The 26,296-nt window shown below is 42.9% G+C and overlaps 1 protein-coding gene and 2 long non-coding RNA genes across 4 annotated transcripts; all 3 read left to right on the plus strand.

Annotated features, from left to right (window-relative positions):
- Positions 1,290-3,238, plus strand: LOC109712574. 2 transcript variants are annotated; one of them, XR_002216910.1, is made up of 6 exons: positions 1,290-1,486; positions 1,593-1,664; positions 1,753-1,819; positions 1,916-1,983; positions 2,100-2,164; positions 3,202-3,238. It is a non-coding gene; the product is annotated as an uncharacterized LOC109712574 (long non-coding RNA). The 2 variants fall into 2 exon arrangements; XR_002216911.1 differs by having other exon boundaries at positions 2,103-2,164.
- On the plus strand, positions 15,024-15,731 carry LOC109713246. Its single transcript, XM_020237245.1, has one exon. It carries the CDS (start codon positions 15,024-15,026, stop codon positions 15,729-15,731), a length of 708 nt encoding a protein of 235 aa, XP_020092834.1.
- On the plus strand, positions 20,226-21,646 carry LOC109713506. The gene is made up of 3 exons (XR_002217111.1): positions 20,226-20,316; positions 20,420-20,495; positions 21,435-21,646. It is a non-coding gene; the product is annotated as an uncharacterized LOC109713506 (long non-coding RNA).

Below are 26,296 nucleotides of genomic sequence, written 5' to 3' on the forward strand. Positions count from 1 at the left end.
AAAATTCAAGCAGTTTGGATTACTCTACACCGTTAAATAAGCAAACGGCTCATATAGGCCGTCAAAAATTGTCGATTTTACGATCTTTTGATCACATGTAAAAGATTTTTAAAATTTCTAAAATTTAGTTTCTAGATAATTCAAATACTCTAGATCAACTTTAACGGTTTCGATCATCGATTCGGCATCTCTATCATCAAGAACGACTTGATAGGACGATGGTTTCTATCCTATTAATAGGATAGTAGCTGGATTTTATACATACATGGATAGTAGCTGGATTATATATATATATATAGTTAGGCTAGAATACTATTAATAGCAGAACATCCTTTTTGCTATCAAGTTTTTAGCCTTTGGATCAATTTTTTTCATCATTTCTAACCATTGGATTAAATACTATAACACAGTGGGGACCACTCAACCCTAGGGGGACCACTAAACTCTAACTGACTAATATCATCATAACCCTACAATTTCTTATCCAAAGATTAAAAACTTGATAGCAAAAAGAACGTTTTGCTATGAATAGTATTCCAGCCTAATTCTATATATATATATATATATATATATATATATGCTACGGCTACTATAAACCTATGAGCATAGAGCCCTTCATACTCATAAGTTATTTTTAATGATGGAGCTTTTGAATCGACGATCCACTCCGTTAATTATAATCTAGAGTATTTGAAACTTCTAGAAAATAAATTTCGCACTTTTTCGAAATCATAATAAACTTCATCAAGTAGGTATAAAATGAACGATTAAAATCGAACGACGTCTTAAAAATGGATGATCGGATCCTTCACTTTAAGATCGGAGTTATTGATTTTTATCTATGTAGTGAATAGAATTTTTATCAAAAATTCAACCGATTTCAATTCTTTTACACCGTTAAACTAACAAATCTTCCATACCGGTCGTTAAAAATTGTCAATTTTGTGACCTTTTGTAATACACTGAACTTTTGCAAATTGCGGAGTTCGAGTGTGTGGAATGAAATGTGGAACTATCCTATATGTTCTAAAAGGTTTGGACAAGCTTTGGAATAAGTTAGAGGATGATTGGAAAGCTTGAAGCAAGAAAGTGCATTGAACTGGCGAAATTCAGCATTTTCTGCATTGTGTACCTGTACAGACATTACCCTGTACCGGTACAGCAAGCAGCAGCAGCTGCAGCTGCAGCTGCGTGGCAGTAAGGCTATTTTGGTCATTTCACTTCACCTATCCATCCTTATCCCTCCCAGCTCGACCCTGAGGATGCTTATCACTTGTGAGCTCAGGGAAATAGGATTTTTAGCTCTTCTCTTTCTCTCTCTAGGATTTGGAGCTCAAGAGAGCTTGGTTTGGTAGTTTCGGCTTCTTCGACTTCTTCTCCTTGCGCCGGCAGGTTGGGAGGCTGTAGCAGTGTTCTCTTGCTGCGAGGGAACAGTAGTGAAGGTGTTCCTGCAACCCAAATCAGTTAGTAACTGATTTGCTTCAAGGTATAAGGGATTAGCTCATTTTACTCTCTAGTTTGTACTTTAGTGTTGGAATTTGATGTGTTTTAGTTTCACTGCTTCCACGTGAATCTGAGGATGTTTTCAACAGCTTGAGAGGGGTTAACTAGCTGTGAATTAACCACCTTGGACCAGAGATAAGCTGCTTTAAAGCTAGTTAAAGGTAAAATATGATTTCTAAAGCTATTTCGGAACTATACGCGAATTAATCGAGTAACTTGATGCAGTTCGAGATTCCTTCTTTGCAGCAGGTTTGCGAACCACGTTGAGCTAATCTCGTGACCTAGGGGACTAGTTTGGAAGGTGGTTAAACTAAAGGTAAGTTGAAATTTCAGTAGAAAACTGAAATCACTAGATTTCGGCTATTTTAATGCGTATACAAGCATATTGATGCCATTTTGACGTTGTTCGCAGCGAGATTGCAATCGAGCCTCGGATCATCTTCAGTTGGCATTGGAGAGCAATTGGAGGCTTAATTTGAGGTACCAATGTGATCCGAAACAGGAAATTTAAGTTACTACTTGGTACTAAGTGCAAATTAGGCCGAAATCGGACATTTCGGTCGTCATTTTGACACGGTGTTGATGTTTGTGTTCAGCAGGATTGGGGCTTTGTTGAGCTGATTATTGGGACTTCTTGTGACTATTTGGAGCCTAGTACTAGGTGGGTTTGACCTAACCAGAGCAAGTGAAGCTCCTCTATGTTCTATATGTAACTATAGAATCGGTTTAGTAGCGCATTTTTATGATTATGCGATTAGTAAAGGATTTGGTACATATCATCATAACCTTTGATATAATTGAAATATAACCTCTATGAAGTAGAGTGGACACACACATGCATAAAGTATTTATGTTCATGTTAAATGTAGTTGAATAACATTCTAGTACGAGTTGCTATGTTCCTAGAAAGTAGAGAACAATGATATGCTTGTAACTTTATTGATTATAAAGTCGAGAACAAGAATATGTTTTATGACTATAATGGCAATGCCATGATAGTAGAAAGTTCCTAATGCCATATGTAAATTTAGCATTATTCTTGCATGTTTATTAATCTAGTGGATACTAGTTACCGCCAATATTTATCATGTTGAGAATTCCGATCAAAGGATCGAGAGCGAGAACATTGCAAGTTGGAAAATGATGATTGAGACATATTGGACTTTGAAATTGCTTGCTGCCATTGTGCTCATTCGCACATGCTTGTGAGGGTCGCTCCCTACAAGCCGGCACTCCGGAGTTGGCCTACACGACAGTTCCTCACTCGTGCGGGATTGGGTGCCGAAGTGGATTGCCGTAGGGAGTGTATACTACCACGGGGCCATTAGGCGCGGTGCAAGCTGGACTACCTTGGGTAGGTCCTTATGAATGAAATAAAAGTACTAAATGACAAAGGACAGTAATGAATGCTCATCAGTATAGTGTACACTATTTACTTACACATCCATATTTATGTTCGTGTTTATAGTAGTTGCTATGCTTCTATTACTCAGCTGATTCATTACTGCAGAAATCATTGTTACATGTTGCTTACATGTCCATTAATTGTTAACATTGGAAATATATCATGCAAATTACTGCTTTTACTTTTATTTAGTACATCATGAAACTAGTGGTATAATTCGCCGAGGCTGGCGGCTTACCCACTGGGAACTATTGTTAATAGTTCTCACGCCCTTTTTATTGTTGTTTTTACAGAGCTATCTACAGGAGAGGCTAGGGATCATGGCAAGGGAGTCGCGTCTAGCTAGACATTGTTAGGAGCATGCTAGTCGATCACCTTGCTACTCGGGTTACGGCCGAGGGTGATGTCCCTATATATAGAGAGAGACTACCATTATACCTACTTTTGTATACCCCGTGATGTATATGTACTATTGAACCAGATATTGTAGTTGTGATACTTTCTCTTTTAGTTGAGATTTTGGAATGTGTACCCTTGTTCTATTGTTGATAATTGTATTAATTTCTACTATGCTTTGATATCAGGATAGGATCCTTTTATGTTTTACTCCTATCGACTTGTTTCTTGTAGACGCCTTATATACTGTAGGTATATGGCGGGTTTGTGCACGTACCGGATATGCTTCCGCTGGTACCCGGGCGTGACAGATTATAGTGGTATCAGAGCCTAGGGTTGAGTCTTAGTAGACCTAGCAAACCTTAGGCTGGTTGGACTATAAGAATAGGCTCGTGAGAGACGAAGTCTAGTTGAGTTTGTTGTTAGCGAAAGTATTTTGATTGGATAATTTATAAACTCCGAATGGTAGGAGTTTGATCGGAATGTGCAATTACTAACTTTGCAGAGGGCCACGTTGGCGGCCGACAACGTGACATCGGAAGTTAGTATATGTTATATTTCATTACTTTCGCTTGATTAGCTGGCTTATGTCTCTGAAGTAAAGATTCAATGACATAGGTTTTATTAATCTATGTTTGCTTTTGTGCTGCAACTTAAGATGTCTTTGACCCGTTCGAGAGCTGCTGGCGCGGCTGAGGCGGCGGTCGCGGAGGAAGTGGGGACCTTCATTACTTCTGGATCTAGTGGGATCCATGAGTTGCAGGATCAGCTCGCGAAGCTGACGAATTTGGTTGCTCAGCAGGCTGCGGCAGCGCGACAGCAGATGGATGCCGCGCGTCGGCAGGAGGACAGGATGAAGAGGTTAGAGGATTTACTATTGCGGCAGACGACCGACAGAGAGATTCCTGATCCTATACCTACAGTACCAGACAGGGATGCGATAGTGAGAGCACAGTCACCAGTCCCAGACACACCCCCAGTAGCTCCGAGAGTAGAGCCCCGATAGGAGACAGTTGTACCATCCGTGCATGTGGCTGCGGCAGGGACAGTGTTACCTAAGATGGTGGGGGTTGAGGAGCGAGAGCGGATGATGGAAAGGTTGAATGAGTTTCGTCATTGCAACCCTCGTGTCTTTGACGGGAAAAAAGCTGATCATTCGGTGGTCGAGAAATAGCTGATGCACATGGAGAAACTGTTCTATGATACTTTTGTTGAGGAGCGATACAGAGTTTGGTTTGCGACGCACCACCTTGATGGCGAGGCTTACAGGTGGTTGGTGGATATCCGTGAGGACCCCCGTGTGGATTTATCAACGATTACTTGGATGAGATTTAAGGAATTACTGTTGACAACTTATTTTCCACAGAGTGTGAAGAGGCAGATGGAAAGGGATCTGAGAAACCTGAGGCAGGAGGATAGGACAGTAGCAAAGTATGAGCGAGAGTTCTCCCGATTGCTGCATTGTGTTCCTTTTGTGGTCAGAGATGATGAGGACAAGGCTTGGATTTTTGAGGTGGGTTTGCGACCTGCGATTTTCAGATTGGTTCAGGCGTCAAACCTTTCTACTTACAGGGAAGTGGTGAACCGGGCACTGATTGTTGAGAAGAGGGCAGAGATTATGAAGGAAAGAGATGTGGTGGATCGAAGTAAAGAAAAAAGGCCAGCAGCTGAGAGCAGTGGTCAGCAACCCTTCAGGAGACCGCCAAAGTATCCGAGGGGCCAGCCGGGCCAGTCGAGAGGTCGAGGTTCTTCAGCATCCCGTGGAGCACCCGAGTATCGTCGACAGCCACGTTGTGTCATTTGTGGTGGGCCTCACTTTCCACCACAGTGTCAACAACATAGGGGCAGGTGTTTTATCTGTGGCCAGGAGGGCCACTATCATTCAGAGTGTCCGAGAGGTCCTTCACCTGCACCATCATCAGCATCAGCACCTGCATCTTCTGCTCCGAGCCAGGGGACCCCGACAGCACCCTCGCAGTACAGATGATCACCGGGACAGCGGCAGTCTGAGAGTTCTCACAGGATTCGAGTGGGCGCATGTATGCTGCCCAGACTGAGGAGGCCGCAGCAGCAGAGGAGGTCGTAGCAGGTATCATTATGCTTTATGATATTCGTGTTCGTGCATTATTTGATGCTGGTGCTTCGCATTCTTTTATTGATCGGCAGTTCGCCAAGTTGCATAACATTCAGATAGTACCTACTTTGCATCCGGGACGAGTGATCGTACCCGACCATACCCTAGATGTTCATGAGTTTTACCCTTACTGCCCCGTTAGGGTAGGTGACTCGATTATGCCAGTGGATTTTTTGGCACTACACAAACTTGGTGAGTTTGATGTAGTATTGGGTATGGATTGATTGACACAGTATTATACCACCATAGATTGCACGAACAGAACGGTGACCTTTAGGGAACCAGGTCAGTAAGAGTTTGTTTATAAGGGGTGTCAGAGTTCATTGTTCGCAATGACTATTAGCTCTTCGCGAGCACGACAGTTGATTCGGAGAGGGTGTGTAGCCTATTTGGCTAGCATTTCTGTGAGTGACGGAGGAGCTGTCAAGATTGAAGATATTCCAGTTGTGCAGGAGTTCGGGGATGTGTTTCCAGCTGAGTTGCCTGGTATGCCACCTGATAGAAAAGTTGAGTTTGTGATAGATCTTGCTCCTGGGACTACCCCAATCTCAAAAGCACCCTATAGGATGGCACCCGCTCAGTTGAAAGAGCTGAAGGCACAGTTACAGGATTTATTGGATAAGGATTTCATTCGACCGAGTGTATCTCCCTGGGGAGCCCCGGTGTTGTTTGTTAAGAAGAAGGATGGATCTCTTCGATTGTGTGTGGATTACCCAGAAATTAACAAAGTCACAATCAAGAATAAATATCCCTTGCCCAGAATCGATGATTTATTCGATCAGCTGCAAGGATCGAAAGTATATTCTAAGATTGATTTGCAGTCAGGTTATCATCAACTTAAGATTAAGCCTGAAGAGGTTTCCAATACCGCTTTTAGGACACGGTATGGGCATTATGAATTCACAGTTATGCCATTTGGACTGACAAATGCCCCAGCAGCCTTTATGGATTTAATGAACCGTGTCTTTAAGCCCTATCTGGACAGGTTTGTGGTCGTGTTTATCGACGATATTTTGATATATTCTCGAAGTGACGAGAAGTATGAAAGCTATCTAAGAGTGCTGTTACAAGTACTTCGAGAAAAAAAATTGTTCGCCAAGTTAAAGAAATGTGAATTTTGGCTTCGAGAAGTGGTATTTCTGGGACATGTAATTTCTGAAATAGGAATAGCGGTGGACCCAATGAAGATTGAAGCGATTAAAGATTGGCCTAGACCGACTAATGTCACAGAGATTCGGAGTTTCCTTGGTTTGGCGGGATACTACCGAAGATTTGTTGAAGGGTTTGCAAAGATGTCTACGCCTCTCACTCGACTGACACATAAAGGGGCTAAGTTTCTGTGGAATGAGGCTTGCGAAAGAAGCTTTCAAGAGTTGAAGGAACGATTGACCACCGCCCCGATTCTAGCACTGCCTGTCACTGGAATAGATTATGTGATTTATAGCGATGCGTCGCTAAATGGATTAGGGTGTGTTCTAATGTAGAATGGCAGAGTAATTGCTTATGCATCTCGCCAATTGAAAGATTATGAAAAGAACTACCCTACACATGATCTTGAGTTAGTAGCTGTGGTATTTGCTTTAAAGCTTTGGCGCCACTATCTCTACGGCGAGCGTTGCGAAGTGTACACAGATCATAAAAGTTTAAAGTATCTGTTTACTCAGAAGGAGTTAAACTTGAGATAACGTAGATGGTTGGAGTTGCTCAAGGATTATGATTTGACTATCCTCTATCATCCAGGAAAAGCTAATGTTGTAGCAGATGCTTTAAGTCGAAAATCGACGAAAAATTTGGCGATGTTGTTAACTTTGCAACCACTGTTGGTAAAAGAAATGGAGCAGCTGAATTTGGAAGTTGTAGCTCCTGATATGCCTTGGAGACTTATGTCATTAGTAGTGCGACCTACCCTGATCGATCGAATTAAAGAAAAGCAAATTCAGGATAAATTCCTGCAAAAGATTCGAGCAAAGATCACTGCTGATCATGTTAGTGATTTTCGAGTAGATGATCAGGGACTGTTGAAATTTGGTGATCGACTTTGTGTACCGGCAGATTCTGGTATTAAAGAAGAGATTCTAGAAGAAGCACATCGGGCGCTGTATACTGTACACCCTGGGAGTACGAAAATGTATAAAAATTTGAAGTTAACTTACTGGTGGTCTGGAATGAAAAAGGAAGTTGCAGATTTTGTGGCCAGATGTTTAACCTGTCAGCAGGTTAAAGTGGAACATCGACTTCCTGCAGAAAAACTACAAAACTTACCCTTACCAGCGTGGAAGTGGGAGAGGATCACTATGGATTTTATTGTTGGATTACCTCGCTCACAGGCAGGTCATGATGCAATTTGGGTAATTGTGGATAGATTGACTAAATCTGCCCACTTCATTCCAATTCATACAGTGTGGTCGGGGGAAAGACTCGCACAAGTGTACCTAGATGAAATTGTGCGATTACATGGAGTACCAGCCTCTATTGTTTCAGATCGAGACACCCGATTTGTTTCACATTTCTGGAGAAGTTTACAGGAGGCCATGGGTACCCGATTGGATTTTAGTACTGCTTTCCACCCCCAGAGTGATGGACAGTCTGAGCGTACCATCCAGACCCTTGAGGATATGTTGAGGGCCTGTGTGATTGATTACCAGGGCAGTTGGCCACAGTTCCTACCGATGGCTGAATTTGCTTATAACAATAGTTATCAAGCAAGCATTCAGATGGCACCGTTTGAAGCTCTCTATGGTAGGAAGTGCAGATCACCACTTCATTAGAGTGAAGTAGGGAAGATATTAGTTCTGGGTCCAGATGTGTTACAGGAAGCTGAACCTAAAGTTCGACTTGCACGAGAACGTCTATTGACCGCTCAAAGTCGACAAAGAAGCTATGCGGATAAACGTCGGCGAGAATTGGAATTTCAAGTTGGCGATCATGTATTTCTAAAAGTTTCACTGACAAAGGGAGTTAAGAGATTTGGTATTCGAGGAAAGTTAAGTCCTCGATTTATTGGACCTTACGAGGTGTTGGAGCGGATAGGCCCCGTAGCATATCGGCTTGCTTTGCCGCCGAGTCTATCAGGAGTGCATAATGTGTTTCATGTATCTACACTGCGGAAGTATGTTTTTGATTCGACCCACATATTGGAAAACACCCCGGTGGATTTACGAGAAGATTTGAGCTTTGAGGAGCATCCAGTGAAAATATTAGCTCGAGAAGTGAAACGGCTTTGAAACCGCGAAATACTCCATGTGATGATACTTTAGAGCAATCACGATGAACGAGAAGCCACTTGGGAATTGGAGAGTGCGATGTTAGAGCACTACCCCTATCTTTTATCAACGGAATCTTGAGGTAAGTGATCACAAGTTTTGCGGACGAAACTTCTTTTTAGAAGAGGTGAATGTAATACACTGAACTTTTACAAATTGCGGAGTTCGAGTGTGTGGAATGAAATGTGGAACTATCTTACATGTTCTAAAAGGTTTGGACAAGCTTTTGAACAAGTTAGAGGATGATTGGAAAGCTTGAAGCAAGAAAGTGCATTGAACTGGCGAAATTCAGCATTTTCTGCATTATGTACCGGTACAGACATTACCCTGTACCGGTACAGCAAGCAGCAGCAGCTGCAGCTGCGTGGCAGCAAGGCTATTTTGGTCATTTCACTTCACCTATCCATCCTTATCCTTCCCAGCTCGACCCTGAGGATGCTTATCACTTGTAAGCTCAGGGAAATAGAATTTTTAGCTCTTCTCTTTCTCTCTCTAGGATTTGGAGCTCAAGAGAGCTTGGTTTGGTAGTTTCGGCTTCTTCGACTTCTTCTCCTTGCGCCGGCAGGTTGGGAGGCTGTAGCAGTGTTCTCTTGCTGCGAGGGAACAGTAGTGAAGGTGTTCCTGCAACCCAAATCAGTTAGTAACTGATTTGCTTCAAGGTATAAGGGATTAGCTCATTTTACTCTCTAGTTTGTACTTTAGTGTTGGAATTTGATGTGTTTTAGTTTCACTGCGCCACCTGAATCAGAGAGTGGTTTCAGCCAGCTTGAAGGGGTTAGACAGTTGAAATATAACTCACTTGGGACCAGAATAAATAAGCTGCTCTAATGCCTGTTAAGGTAAAATATATTCTAACACGCTATCGGTAACTATAGTCGCCGAATAATCAGTAAGCTGAGCATTCGAAGATTACCTCTTCGCAGCAGTTGCAACCACTTGAGGGGGGTCGCTAATCTCCGTGCACCTTAAGGGAGACATAGTTTGAAGTTAAACTAAGGTAAGTAAATTTCAGTGACAAACTGTAAATCACTAGATCTCGGCTATGGAACGCGTAGAGGATAAGCATATCTGATGCGCGATTTTGACGATTGTTTTGCAGCGAGACTTTGCATCGAGCCTTGATCATCTTCAGTTGGCAATTGGAAGAGGCAATTGGAGCTTAATTTGAATACTCAAGTGACCGAAACACGGGAATTTAATTTACATAATTGTACTAAGCAAAATTAGCCGCCGAAGTCGACATTTCGGCATCGTCATTTGACACGTTGAGTGTCAGCAGGATTGGCTTTGACATCTACTTGGACTCTCTGACTATTTGGAGCCTAAGTACTTCAGTGGGTGTTGACCTAACCAGCAAAGGTGAAGCTTCCCTATGTTCTATATGTAACTATAAATCCCGTTAGTACCGATTTATGATTATCGATAAGAAAGTGTTGGTAACATACAGCAGAAAGCTTGATACTAATTACCGAGAATAGAACCTCTAGAAGTCAGGGACACTACACAGCATAAAGACTAGGTTGCATGTTTAAAGTCGCAGTGAATGACATCTAGTACGCAGTTGCTATGTCCAAAATAGAGACAACAATGATAGGCTTAACTTATGATTATAAACGAGAACCAAAATATGTTTAATGACTAATAATGTCAATCGCCATGTATAGTAGAGAAGTTCCCTAAATGGCATATGTAAATTATCATTATTCTGCATGTGATAATCTATGACTACTATTACTCATACTAATATACATGTGAAATTCCGATCAAAGGGATCGAGAGCGAGAAATTGCAAGTTGAAAATGATATTGAGACAATTTGGACTTTTGAAATTGCTTGTGCCCGATGTGCGCATTCGCACACTTGTAGGGTCGCCCCGTTACAACCGCACTGCAAGAGGGGCCTACGCGAGCAGTCTGCCCGCCACCTGTGCGGGATTGGGTGCCGAAGTGGATTGCCGTGGGGAGTGTATACTACCACGGGGCCATTAGGCGTGGTGCAAGCTGGACTACCTTGGGTAGGTCCTTATGAATGAAATGAAAGTACTAAATGACAAAGGGCAGTAATGAATGCTCATCAGTATAGTGTACAGTATTTACTTACACATCCATGTTTATGTTCGTGTTTATAGTAGTTGCTATGCTTCTATTACTCAGCTGATTCATTACTGCAGAAATCATTGTTACATGTTGCTTACATGTCCATTAATTGTTAACATTGAAAATATATCATGCAAATTACTGCTTTTACTTTCATTTAGTACATCATGAGCCTAGTGGTGTAATTCGCCGAGGCTGGCGGCTTACCCACTGGGAACTATTGTTAATAGTTCTCACGCCCTTTTTATTGTTGTTTTTACAAAGCCATCTACAGGAGAGGCTAGGGATCGTGGCAAGGGAGTCGCGTCTAGCTAGACATTGCTAGGAGCATGCTAGTCGATTACCTTACTACTCGGGTTACGGCCGAGGGTGATGTCCCTATATATAGAGAGAGACCTCCATTATACCTACTTTTGTATACCCCGTGATGTATATGTACTATTGAACCAGATATTGTAGTTGTGATACTTTCTTTTTTAGTTGAGATTTTGGACTGTGTACCCTTGTTCTATTGTTGATAATTGTATTGATTTCTACTATGCTCTGATATCAGGATAGGATCCTTTTATGTTTTACTCCTATCGACTTGTTTCTTGTAGACGCCTTATATACTGCAGGTGTATGGCGGGTCTGTGCACGTACCGGATATGCTTCCGCTGGTACCCGGGCGTGACACCTTTTGATCATAAGGTAAACAATGTCGAAAAATTATAAAATTTGATTTCTAAACGTTTTAAATGGTTTAGATAATGTTCAACGGTATGGATTGTCGATTCGGAAGCTCTATTATCGAAAACAACTTATGAGTACGAGGGCGATCATACTCATAAGAGTATAGTACCCGAACTCATATATATATATAGAATTAGGCTACTATACTATCTATAGTACCGGAACTCCGGTACTATAGTCTTGTTTTTGATCTTAGGGTGTTCAAATTAATGATCCACACCGTTAAATATGATCTAGGGTATATGAAGTTCTTAGAAATAAAATTTTAGATTTTTTCGACATCGTTTACTTAGTAAATAAATTTTGTCAAAATGGACGATGAAAATTGAATAATCTTTAAAATTTGAACGTAGGACTTTTAAATTCAAGATCAAGAATGTTAACCTTAATCTAGATAGTTTAAAGTATTTTCTATCAAAATTTGAAGAAATTTAGATTCTTCTACACCATTAAACTCCAAACTCACTATAGTAGCCTTTGAAAATTGACAATTTCGAAATGGTTTTGATCATAAAGTAAACTATGTCGAAAAAATATAAAATTTTATTTTTAAAAACTTTAAATATCTTAGATCAGTTTTAACGGTGTGAATTGTTCATTTGAACACCCTAAAATCAAAAACGGGACTACAGTACTGGAGCCCCGGTACTATAGATAGTATAGGAGACTAGCTCTCTCTCTCTCTCTCTCTCTCTCTCTCTCTCTCTCTCTCTCTCTCTNTTCTCTTCTTGTCATGTAAGCACTGCAACCACTATCAAAATACCAAATATTTTTCGAATTTGTATTTACGGTACAGCAAGCAAAAAGAACATCGGATTCAACATAGTTAGCATCAACTTGAGAATTATTCTCCTTTTTTAATCGACAAAATCTTTCTATATAGTCATATTTCTTACAATAAAAATATTGGATATTCTTAAAGGTGTTATCTCGTTTTGAACTATAGGATTTCTTGCTGTTGCTATTTCGCTGATCTAACCCTCCAGATCTACCTCTATCTCTATTTCCTTGACCATGATTGTGACCTTTTCCACGACCACATGATGAAGCTTGCCGATTGAAATCAGCAAGTCCTCTATCCCTATCTTTTGACACATTCAAAAAAGCATTCTCCACAGATTTTTCATGAGGTTTATCAATGCGATCTTCATTTGACAAAAGAGAGTCCAAAAGTTCGGTACAAGAATATTTAGTAAATTTTTTTGACTCTTCAATAGCAGCCACAACATGATTATATTTAAGAGTCAAACTTCGTAAAATTTTTTTGACAACCTTTTGATCTGACAAATCTGCACCGTATGAACGCATGATGGTTACTAGTTCCATAACTTTTGAGAAAAAAGAATGAACATTTTCATTTTCATGCATAAAAGTGTAGTATCCTTGGTTTTTGAGTTGCTCATGGATCTCAACATCTGAGACTTGGCGACACATCTGGAGAGTGTCGGGACAAGTCGAAGTCGTTTTGAAGCAAATGGACCCAAAACGGACTCAGTGCGATGCGAGAGCAGAGTTTTGACATTGAAATCTTCAAAGTGCAGGTTTTCGGTATTGAGTACCGGTACCATGCAAGGGAGTACCGGTACCCTAGTGTATTTCCAAACAGACTGTTCTCGGGTTGCGCCAATTTGATGCTGAGTACCGGTACGGCATCGGGCTGGTACCGGTACCTAGTGTGCGAGCTGGCTGGCTGAGAGGCCGAGTACCGGTAACCAAATCTGGTACCGGTACTCCAGCTGGGATTTTGAGTAGGTGAGGGGCCTTTTGGTCATTTATTGCATCGTTAATATCACCCTTATCCCCACCGCTTCATATACGTGTAGAGAGGCAGGGAATGAGCCTTTGGTTACTACTTCCTCTCTCTTTCTCTAGGTTGGAGTCGTGTGCATGGTGGAGGCCATGGCTTGAGCTCGGATCGACGTCAACGTTACGCCGGAGAGTCGTTCGAGCATGTGGGCGTCGCGGTTGCGCCGTTGGAGGCCGGGCGAGCGCATGATTCATCTCCTCTCGACTTCTCGTCGTTGTTGGACGAGCGTTTCGAGGTGGGTTGAAGTTTACTGAAATCGTTGGATTTCCTCCCAAGCCTAGATGTTATCAGCATGTAAGCTTCATGTGTAATATCATGTTAGCAGCTCGATTCACCGATTTGCATTAAGTTTAATAAAATCTGAATTTGGAGTTAAGCTAGTAGTTTAATTTTACATATTGGAATTGGAATTGATTTACGAGAAAACATTTAGATCCTACACTGTCATTTATGAAATTTACCAGATTTAGCTTTAGGAGCTTTGGTTTGTTCCTATTGCTGCTGTTTGTATGCGGTAGATATCCAGATTAGTGTAGAGTGAGTTTACGCTCGTGCTAGGGTACCGAGCTTATTTTTACAGTAGTATATAGACTATTTCGGATTGTCGGGTGCCGTTGCGGTTGACGGTGGACCCAGATTCCTGTATTTGCATCAGATATTGCCAAAAGCACGTGAGTTTTGGTTGTTAGATCAGTTAGGCCCATTTGCTTTGATTATAGCCTGTGAGAGCCTGATTGAACTCGGCATAGATACGCTTGCATACTCGGTTGGGTAGCATCCACAAGTGCCACTCTGGAGTCGGGCTTTGTGCATCTGCGTTAATGTCGTAGTGTCCAGATTGGACTTGCTCTTCACCAACTACCCAGTGTGGTGGTGGTTGGTGTAGCTTTGGCAGGCGGGACGGGTGTGTTCACAGTCCCTAGCGAGATTGTTGTAGAGATTGCATCTTGCTTGTATCTACAGATAGCTAGTGTTGGATAGCAATAGTATAGTAGCATGAAGCTGTAGAGTTTTTCCAACTTCCTTTACTATCCTTGTTCATACTTTCTGTAAACTTAGTGGGTGGGCCGTTGAGGTCGGTAGCGGTACCCACTGAGGACTACTTTTTTTTTTGCAGTAGTTCTTACACCCAGTTGTTGACCCCTTTTTGCAGAGCCTTCTTCTGCGGTTGCTGCTGTCGCCAATTCTGATCGTGGAAAGGGAGTTGCGAGCTAGATGCTTTCCAGACTTGTTGCAGTGCTAGAAAAGTACCTCCCATAGGTAGTTTTGGAGTTTTTATGTACATATGGTTGTTGTCTGGGTACTCACTGGGTACTCACTTACCAACCCTTTTCTATTTTCTTGTGTTTTATAGGTGAGCACTATGCCTCGACGTGGACGACCTCCATTGTCGGCATCGGGTGAACGCTCCCGTGTGCGACCATCGACACGGACCCACCTACCACCGCCCGAGACGCTTGATCAGGCGGGACCTAGTGAAAGCCAGGGTTTGCGAGAGCAGGTAGCAAGTCTGACTGAGACTACAAGGCTGCAGGGAGAGTATATTCAGAGGTTATGCGACATGTAGGCTCAACAGACGGGTACCGCCCCACGTGTCCCAGAGTAGCCCGCACCCCTGTCGACTGGTCATACTACTATACCAACAGTTCCCACTTCCCCGATAGGGACCACTTCTACTCCACCGACTATGCAGACTGCACTGCCTGAGACTATTACTGTAGCACCTACTACTGCTCCTGATCTATTTGTAGTCACACGAGAGGTTTCCGAGGCAGGGCAGAAGCGAATTCGGATGAGGTTGGTGGAGTATAGGAGGTTCGACCTACCTCATTTCCGTGGGTCGAGCATTGAACCAGGAATAGTGGAGGCTTGGGTAAGGGGGATGGAGCGACTATTTGAGGATTTGTTTATTCCCGAGAGAGATCAGATATACTTAGCAGTTCATTGCCTTGAGGAAGACGCTCGTGATTGGTGGACGAGGACTCGGAGGTCTAGGCCTGAGGATGCGCCACCGGTGACTTGGACAGAGTTTCCGGGCATGCTCTTTGACATGTACTTTCCTAGTAGTGCGAAGGAAAGAATGAAGGATGAATTAAAGAAGTTGACACAAGGGAGTCACTCGGTGCTGGAGTACTTTCAGGAATTTAGCCGCTTGTTGACATACGTGCCGTTCGTTGCGAGGAATGACCGACATAGAGCAGATATGTTTGAGAAGGGATTAAGCCCCGAGCTCTATAAGTTGGTACAGATTCAGCATCTCCCGACATTGGAGGCATCGGTTGAGATGGCTATGCGCGCAGAGCGAGGTGAGGTAGTGCTGCGAGAAAGGGCTGAAATGGAGCAAAGTAGTGATAGGAAGAGGCTTGCGGAGTCCGAGGCTGGACCCTCCAGCTGAAGGAGACCACCGAGGTATCCACGATCTCGTTTTCAGGGTCGTGGATCCTTTGCGGGACGGAGACCTGGTAGTATCAGGTCACCAGGTGGTGCTAGGCAGCAGCAACAGCGACAGGGCTAGATACGATGTGTGATTTGCGGAAGTAAGCACCAGTCGCAGATTTGTGCTCAGCGGGATGGTCGATGCTATCATTGCGGCCAGGTAGGACATCGATGGGCCACTTGCACCCGAGGAGCTTCACCTGCCCCGTCGACACCTGCCCCGTCGACAGCTTCTTTTCCTTCGACTTCTCGTCAGATGGCAGGAGTTCCACCCACCTTTACATCAGATCGAGCTCCAGCTTTACGCCCAGTAGAGAGACAGCCGCCAGCACTGAGTGGACGAGTTTATACAGCACAGGTTGAGGATTCATCTGCGGCCGATACGGTGGTTGCAGGTATTACTTTGATTTCTAGTATTAAAGCTCGTACTTTATTTGACACCGGTGCATCACATTCTTTTGTGAGTCGAGCATTTGCACTATTGCATGGGTTGGAGCATGAGTCGTTGACACTTTCACGTGAGGTACAGATTCCTGAGCATACATTGCATGTAGATGAGTGTTGTCGATCTTGCCCAGTTCAGTTAGATCGCTGGATTATGCCCGCGGACCTCTTGGTCCTAAGGCAATTACGGGATTTTGATGTTGTGTTGGGGATGGACTGGCTCACCTGCTATTATGCGACTATTGATTGCGGGGCGAGAACTGTAGTTTTTCACGAGCCAGGACAGGAGAAGTTTGTGTACAAGGGTTGTCAGAGTACTATTTTTGCCACGACGGTCTCCACTTCTCGGGCGAGACAGATGATGAGTCGTGGGTGTGTGGCCTTTTTGGCAACTGTGGTGGAGGTGCCTACTGCTGTACCGAGGCTTGAGGACATTCCTGTAGTCCGGGAGTTCCCAGATATTTTTCCGCCGGAGCTACTGGGTATGCCACCGGATCGGAAGATAGAATTTGTGATTGACATAGTACCAGGAACTACGCCAATCTCGAAAGCACCTTACAGGATGGCACCGGCTGAGCTGCGAGAACTAAAAGCACAGTTGTTGGATCTAATGGACAAAAGATTTGTGCGACCGAGTTTGTCACCCTAGGGGGCACCAGTACTATTTGTAATGAAGAAGGATGGTTCACTTCGATTGTGTGTAAACTACAGAGAGCTGAATAAAGTGACTATCAAGAACAAGTATCCGTTGCCACGGATCGATGACCTTTTTGATCAGTTGCAAGGAGCCTACGTTTTCTCCAAGATTGACTTGCAATCTGGATACCACCAATTGAAGATCAAGATAGAAGATGTATCGAAAACAACCTTTAGGACGCGCTATGGGCATTACGAGTTCACTGTGATGCCATTTGGTTTGACGAATGCCCCCGCTGCATTTATGGATTTGATGAACAGAGTGTTTAAGTCATTTTTGGATCAATTTGTGGTGGTCTTTATTGACGATATCCTGATATACTCTCGAAGTGATGTTGAACACGAGAAGCATTTGAGGCTTGTTCTGCAGATTTTGCAAGAAAAGAAGTTGTATGCAAAATTGAAGAAATGTGAATTTTGGCTTCAAGAAGTAGCCTTTTTGGGCCATGTGATCTCCGCAACTGGTATTGCAGTTGACCCGAAGAAGATTGAAGCTATTCAGGATTGGCCCAGGCCAACGACAGTTACAGAGGTGCGGAGCTTTCTTGGACTTCCCGGCTACTACCGTCGATTTGTGGAGTGCTTTGAGAAGCTTTCTGCTCCCCTCACACGTTTGACTCGAAAGGGACTTAAGTTTATATGGAGTGAGGAATGTCAAAGGAGCTTCGAAGAGCTGAAGACTAGGTTGATGACAGCCCCGATTCTTGCCCTACCTGTAATAGGGGAAGATTTTGTAATTTGTAGTGACGCCTCCCGCACTGGGTTAGGTTGCTTATTGATGCAGCATGGTAAGGTAATTGCTTATGCCTCGCGACAATTAAAGGAATATGAAAAGAACTATCCTACTCATGATTTGGAGCTCGCTGCTGTGGTGTTTGCGTTGAAAATGTGGTGTCATTATTTATATGGAGAGCATTGTGAAATTTACACTGACCACAAGAGTCTCAAGTACTTATTCACTCAGAAGGAATTAAATTTGAGACAACGTCGTTGGCTAGAGTTGTTGAAAGATTATGATGTAATTATTCTCTATCACCCTGGAAAGGCCAACGTGGTTGCAGATGCCTTGAGCCGCAAAGCTGTGGAGAATCTGAGTTTGTTGATCACCAAACAGGCGCCACTGTTGGAGGAGATGCGGCGACTAGAACTAGAAGTTGTAGCCCTAGGGATCTCTGCTAGACTTATGTCCTTGGTCTTGCAGCCCACTTTAATGGATAAGATTAGGGAGAAGCAGGGTGAAGACTCACACCTAGCAAAGATTAGAACAACTTTTGATGCTAGTTAGGCAGGGGAGTATAGTGTTGACACCTCAGGGACTCTTCGATTTCGGGATCGCTTGTATGTACCCGGAGATGCGACACTCTGTGAGCAGATTTTGAAAGAGGCGCATAGCTCTCCTTACGCTGTTCATCCTGGAGGAACAAAAATGTATCGTGATCTGAAGTCGCATTATTGGTGGCCAGGGATGAAGAGGGATATTAGGAGATATGTAGCACAATGTTTGACTTGTAAGCAAGTAAAGGCAGAACATCGACTTCCTGCGGGCAAACTTCAAAATCTCCCAATCCCTGTTTGGAAATGGGATATGATTACCATAGATTTTGTGCTTGGATTGCCACACTCACAAGGCGGACATGATGCTATTTGGGTAATAGTTGATAGATTGACGAAATTGGCACACTTTATCCCAGTTCAAAAGACTTGTTCTAGGGAGAGACTCGCTCAGATATATATTGATAAGATAGTGAGACTCCATGGAGCACCGACTTTGATTGTATCTGATAGGGACCCGAGATTCGTGTCACACTTTTGGAGGAGTTTACAGATAGCCTTGGGGACTCAGCTCCACTTTAGCACTGCGTTTCACCCACAGACCGATGGTCAGTCCGAGAGGACGATCCAGATACTTGAGGACATGTTGAGAGCCTGTGTTCTTGACTTTGGGGGCGGATGGTATCGACACTTCGCATTGGCAGAGTTTGCATACAATAATAGTTATCAGTCGAGTATTAAGATGGCTCCATTTGAAGCATTATATGGACGTCGATGTCGATCCCCCTTATATTGGAGTGACGTGGGTGAACGAAAGACTATGGGCGCAGATATTTTGATAGAAACAGAAGAAAAGGTGAAGCTTGCGCGACAACATATTTTGGCAGCTCAAAGTTGACAAAAGAGCTATGCAGATACTCGACGACGAGACCTTGAGTTCCAGGTGGGAGATCATGTTTTCCTAAAGGTTTCACTGTCGAAGGGTATACACAGATTTGGATTGCGAGGAAAATTGAGCCCGCGTTATATTGGTCCTTTCGAGATTTTGGAGCAAGTTGGACCAATGGCCTACCGTATCGCTCTGCCACCTAGACTTTCAGGTGTTCATGATGTCTTTCACGTGTCAACCTTGAGGAAGTATGTTTTCGACCCTACGCATGTGATCGATTACGCTGCTTTAGAATTAGCGGAGGATTTGAATTATGAGGAGCAACTGATGCAAATTCTAGCGCACCAGGAGAAAAAGCTACGGAACCGAGTCATTCCCTACGTGAAGATACATTGGAGCAATCATGACGAAAGGGAGGCGACTTGGGAACTTGAATCTGAGATGCGGAAGCGCTATCCCTTTTTGTTTGCGGAGCTTCCTTGAGTAAGTTTGTTTGTTTCGAGGACGAAACTTTTTTAAGGAGGGGGGGATGTAGAATGCGGACTTTTGTTACTTGTGTAGGTGTGAGAAAGAGGGTGGACTTAAGGTGAGTTCGTTTTGACGCTAAATTGACGTGAAAACAGATTATTTGGGCCAAGTTGTTTCTACGAGGGACTATTTTGCAAATAGCCAACTTGTGTGGGCTAGAGTGCAAAACTAGGAGTGTTGATCTTATCCCCTCTCTCTCTCTCCCTCTCTCTGATGTTGCAAACGAAAGAGAAAAAGAAAAAGAGAAAGAAAGAAGAGAAGTAGAAGAAGTGGAAGAAGAAGAATTAGAGGTGAGTTATATTGCTTCTTATCTTTTCCTTTTCTTTCTTTTTTATCTTCCTTTTTCCTTTCTTTCTCTTCTCCTTTTCTTCTTCCTTTCCTTCCATCCTCTTCTTCCCCTGCTGCTGCTACTGCAGCTTTCCTGCCCTGCTGCTGCAGCGGGTACTCTAGCAGCAGCAGTAGCAAATTGATGCTGCTGTAGGGGCAGCAAGAAAAAGAAAAAGAAAGAAGAGGATGAAGAAAAGAGAAGGAAAGAAAGAGAGAAAACGAGAGAGAGAGAGAGATGGGAAGAAAAGAAGAATGAGATGAAACAGTATGAATGAAGAGAAAGAATGAATTGGATCGAGTAATGCACTTGGCGTGATTCGCACCTCTAACCTTCAAACGACGCTTGCAGGGTGTCCAGGAGCATGAATTAGAACGCATTACTTATCCGGTTAGTTGCTATTTACGATAATTGACGTTCAAGTAACGTGAATTGAGCTCGTTTGGAAATCTCAATTCTTTGATTGTAATTCGGAATGTTTTGTCGTGTTTAGTGTTTTCGGGCAATCGTGAGGTGAGGAAGGGTCGCGTGTAGTGCTTCTCTTGCCCGGGACGACGTAGCGAATTGAGGTGGGTTCCGAGTAGCTGAAAACGGCAAATTTCCTCTTATGTCTATTTTGGCACAAGTTAGATACTCTCTGTCGATCCTCATGTGAAACTTGAATTGCACATACATCTATTTTCTATCGTTCCTCATTTTGTGAAAATTGAAGCACGAACATGAAATTTCGTATTGAAACATGATTAGGAGCATGAGTATGAATATAAGCCTAGCTATTGTGACTCGTTTATAGCATTTGAAAGATATTAGCTGATTGTTATTCCTCTCTTGCGTTGATCATACTATGTATCACAGGATCTTTTTGGATATTTGATATTGAGTTGAGACATGTGTCGACTAGCTCCTATGGATATTATGTGTTGAGTTGATCATAGTATGAGTAGTTTCTCGTGATTATGGATTATAGCCTGCAGATGCCATCTTGAGTTGACAGGATATGTGATATGATACTCGGTAGGGGTCGGTCCCCTCGAGTGCTGCTCTGGATGCTGGCCAGTGATAGTTGAGACAGTAGCCTAGGGGTGGCCGTCACACCTGCGGGAGTGTGTCCGCGCACTAGGAAGGTGCAGGCTTGACCGGACCTATGAGTCGGTCATGGCGATTGGGTTTCATGACTGTATTTCTTTATTCTTATATATTGAAATGACCATATAAAAGTAATTTGACATGTAAATTTAGAAGTGTATAACTGCATATGATATTCTATCCTATGTCTTCACTAGTAATCTGTATATTGCTTTCATGTTCCTATATGTAGCAAATACCTAGAAGACTATTTGACAATAGTTGAGTTCTTGTTAGTTTTATGCTTTTAGTTTAATGTATATTGCTCTTTTATTTACCTTTGCTCATTTAGACCTAGTGGGAAGGTTGTTGTCGTCGCCGACCGTACCCACTGGGAACTGCTATTAGTAGTTCTCACGCCCTCTTGTGGTCTCCTTTATCAGTGACAGGTACATCGTCAGTTGAGCGAGGTAAGGGGATTGCGCCTAGTTAGCCATCCTACCAGTATACTTACTTGTAGCGGACTCCTAGATAGTGAGCTACCGTACTCTCTTTTGGACTGGCGCGGGCCAGGGCCATTTGCTTGTACTTGATTTTGGGCGTGGAGTTGTGTATCTTGTTACTAATTTCTTGTTGTTCGGTGGTTTAGCTTATGTATAGTGCTTTGCTACTCGTCTTTTGGCTTTTAGTAACTCTTCTTAATACTTGTAATGTGGACAATGGTTTCTTGTAACTCTTGAAAACTGTTAGATTACGTTTCCGCTTCGTTCGGACAGGAAAAACTTTGTCCGTTCGGAGGGTCTGTTAGCGTCCCGCAGTCTTCCGTTGCGAACTGGGGGCGTGACACTTTTTATAATGCTTAACACATGCGTATAGATAACAATGAAAAAACCAAAAATCTAAACTGATTAACAACTTAAAAACAAATCTAAGTAAAAAAATCTAACAATTTGATCTTATCTTCAACAGTACTTGGGGAAGAGCCTGATTACCCTTGACCTTAAGTGCCTACGAAATGGAGAGAAGCTTGATTGCCCTCGACTCTTCATTAGGTATTTAATATGAAAATGAAACCAAACTAGTAAATTGGTTAGAGATGATGTAAGAGTTAGGATAATCATTTAGGCCATCGGTATTATAATATCATACTTGGCATATTATTCTTTCACTAAGAGGTATGTTTAGTCATTTGTATATCATGTAATTGGCTCAAAGTAGTGATTTGCATGCTTATTGAAATCTAAGTTGGGAGCTTAAAATGTTAGTTACATATACATGTTGGATTTGGAATTGACTTAGAAGAAAATTAGCGATTCTATACCGTTATTTGCTAAAACTACCAGATTTAGCTCTAGGAGCCGTAGTTTGTTTGTATCGCCGCAGTTTGTGGGCGGTGGATATCCAAATTAGTGTAGAATGCATTTACGCTCGTGCTGGGATGCCGAACTTATTTTTACAGCAGTGTTTAGGCTGTTCCGGACTGTCGGGTGCCGTTGAGGTTGACGATGGACCCAGATTACTGTTTTTTGCATCAGATTGTGCCAAGGACACGTGAGTTTGGTTGTTAGACTTTGTTTACTTGACTATAGCCTGTGAGAGTCTGATTGAGCTCGATAGAGATACGCTTGCATACTCGATTGGGTAGCGCCCACGAGTGCCACTCCAGAGTTGGGCTTAGTACTGTTGCGTTGGTGTCATTGTGTCCTGATTGGACTCACTCTCAACTGACTACTCAGCATGGTCGTTGTTAGTGTAGCTTCGACAGGCGGAATGGGTGTATTCACAGTCCCTAATGAGATTGGATTAGAGATTGCATTATTCTACAGATAGTTAGTGTTGGATCATGATAGTACAGTGGCATATAGCTATAGATTGTTTTTAGTTTCTTTACTATCATTAAGCATGCCTTCTGTAGACTTAGTGGGTGAGCCGTTGAGGTCGGTAGTGGTACCCACTGAGGACTACTTTTTCTTGCAGTAGTTCTCACACCCAGTTGTGGATCTTTTGCAAAGCCCTCTTCTTCGGCTGCTGCTGTCGCGGATACTGATCGTGGAAAGGGAGTGGCGAGCTAGATCCCTTCCCGGTTGTTGCTGATCTAGAGCATACTAGCTACAGGTAGTTATAGTTTTTTGTTCTTATACATACTGATGTTTGTATCTCGCTGGAACGGGTAATTTTGTGTACCAGGATACTATATATGTATAGTGAACCTTTGTTTTTTTATATATGTTGTTCTTTTTAGCAGCTCTATACTACTGGTTGTAGTGTTGTATGATTACAGGTACAGGTACAGCTATCGTTTCTTATACAGAAAAATTTTTTATATGTACGGCGGTTCTGTTAGCGTGTCCGGGGAAATGAGTAATCCGAGACGTGACATTAAGCTTTTAGATTGAGTCCAAGCCTATATTGTATGAAATAATTATTTATCTATGAAAGTTTGAGCTATTAGAGAATGATATTCTTAATCATTGTGCTCTATATATTCCTTATATTCAATAATTTAAAAACAAAACCAGGTCAATCCGGCCAAACCAATGGTTCCGATTATGAGCCAGTCTATAAAGCGATTTAGTTCAACCCTTTGAATCTAATAAGTCAAAAAATTATTTTAAACTGCTTGATCAATAACCGGACCAGTAAATCAGTCTTGTTTTAATTAAATTGACCAGATTTTTAATTTTATGAAGCCATATTAAAATCCTACAGCTTAAAACCAATTTAGCTGTTTTTATTTTCTATTAACACAACTTAGTCTTATAACAAGTTGGTTTAGCAGTTAGTATTTTATTATTAAATATTAACACTAAAATAATAATATATTTATAATTTTATATAATATATTTAAAAATAATAATTAAATATTTATAATGTCATATTGATATTATTGGTTCAACCAGTGGGTTGAATAAGTGATTTTTGGCCCAATTAACATTTTCTTGTTTGACCCAACTTTTAAAGTATTGCTAATATCTAGACTTGGGATTTTGATAGCTCCAGGATATGAGCTTGAATTGAATGGGAGCAAATCGGAAGTAGATGTGTGTTGTGAGATCCCAACTTAGGACCTTCTAATATTATATGAAACAACTAATTATTCTAAAAGCTTCATAATAGCACTTTATTAATAGTAGAGAATATTCAAAGAAAAATAGGGTTTGGAGGTTTTGATACATGTGATATGATAATACTTCAAGTGTTTGTCCGGCTAGACTATTATAGATATTGTGACGCCCCACTTTCAAGGGGTCATCCATCCTAGAATTATTTTAATCCTAATATGCTTAACCTCCTCTTGGGCCTAATCACTATTCAAAATGTTATAGCCAGGTAAAGAATTTTAGCCCTATATCTCATAGATAGGACTATTCCAAATTCTGGGGTGTCACATTCTTCCCTCCCCCGCTTTTAATCCTCGAAGTCTTCATCAGTCTCAAGCACACTCACAAATATCAGGTGATATGTAACTCGTGTTGCTAGCCTTACCCGACCTTGTAGAGAGCCGGTTGTCACGGACAAAATATTTCCCGCTGACTTCTCTGAAATGGGTTGAAAATGGATTGAATCGGGTTGTCAAGGAGACCCAAACCCAAACCGCTATGGAGAGATGAAAGGTTTTGTAACCTCTCCCATCAATGATGAAAACTCAAGGGTTATGAAACTCTCATGAGTTATGGGGTGACTTTTGGGCTTATGGCTCATTATGAGGGTGAGTTAATGTGTCTCATAATGAGAGAGTTAGTGTGTGTCTAGGTTCATTATATTTAGGAGCTTATAAGTAGTGGGGTTTTGGTTAAGGTCAAAACACACAAGAGAGAGTGTGTATATGAGTTGTAATTCTCATTTTCTAAGTAGTGTAGTACTTAGCTTTTTGAGAGAACCTCTGCCTCTTTCTCTTTGTCATTTTCCTTTGTATACTTAGTCATAGGATGCGAAGGTCCGGGCTAGCAACAGGGATGAAGGTTTGCCCATCTTCTAGTAGGAAGGCGGGCGCTGCACGGACTTTGTGAACAAAACCACTAAGGCCGTGATAGTTGGTATCAGAGCCGGTTCGAGGAGGAACCATGTCTTCGTCGGAAGCTGCTGTCGTTGACGTTGTGCCTGAGCCCAGGGTGACCAAGCGCGGCAAGAGTAAGGAGCCGCGGACTCTGGCGAGAGAGTCCGTCTTGCTTGATGACCGCATAGGCGTGCTAGAGGACTCTGCTGCGAGCGCGGAGGAGCGCTACTTCGACCTATCCCAACATGTGGGGATGTTGGAGGAGAGGTTTTATTTGATGGAGATGGATATTGTTGCAGCTATGGCAACATTCCACCATCGTCTGGAGCAGTTCAAGGTGAACCTTGCCCGTCGCAACGACGAGCGGGATGTGTGAGATGTGCTGCTTCAGGAAATCAGTGCCCAGGTCAAGGAGGACGAGGACCTTAAGACGAGGAAGGCACTACCTGAGCGAACCGAGGGTGATCGAGGTGAACCACCAAAGGCGAGCGAGGCCAAAGGTGGGGGAGATTGCCGTGATACAGGGGACGTAAAAAGGCGCAACGAGAGTTCAACCCTTACTGCCTTGCAGCTTTACAATGAGGTGAAGCGCGGGAAAGCTAAGGACCTCGCGGAGGAGGGCCTGAGTAGCAGTGAGACTGTCAAGTCTCATGCGGCGTTGAAACGGATAGCGTCCAAGCAAAGTGCAAGTCATTCTGCCAAGGAGCCTGCAAGGACCAAAAGGCGTTCTGCAGTTTGGCAGAGTACGCGTACGTGTCGCGGAGGACATGCACACTCGAGGTGTTCTGCGGCTTGGCAGAGTGTGTGTGTGCGTGTCGCGGAGGACATGCACATCCGGCTAATTCTTCGCATAGCAGGCTCGCTGGGGCACTTGCTCAGCAGGGTAAGACACTAGGTGATGGTGCGGGGACAGATGCGGACATTGGGAGCAAGGCACGGGGCCGATCGCGCGCGAAGGCAAGACGGATCGGGCGGAAGGCTATGCGGACCGAGAGCTACTCGGTGCGCGACGAGGGCGTCTGCGCGTTAGGTAGGGTAGAATGTCACAGACAAAATATTTCCCGCTGACTTCTCCTTGACAGTGGCCCAAATCTTCTAGCGAAACGGGTTGAAAATGGGTTGAATCGGGTTGTCAAGGAGACCCAAACCCAACCCGCTCTGGAGAGATGAAGGGTTTTGTAACCTCTCCCATCAATGATGAAAACTCAAGGGTTATGAAACTCTCATGAGTTATGGGGTGACTTTTGGGCTTATGGCTCATTACGAGGGTGAGTTAATGTGTCTCATAATGAGAGAGTTAGTGTGTGT

This window comes from Ananas comosus, linkage group 7 (genome assembly GCF_001540865.1).
Source record: "Ananas comosus cultivar F153 linkage group 7, ASM154086v1, whole genome shotgun sequence".
NCBI classification, from domain to species: Eukaryota; Viridiplantae; Streptophyta; class Magnoliopsida; order Poales; family Bromeliaceae; genus Ananas; species Ananas comosus.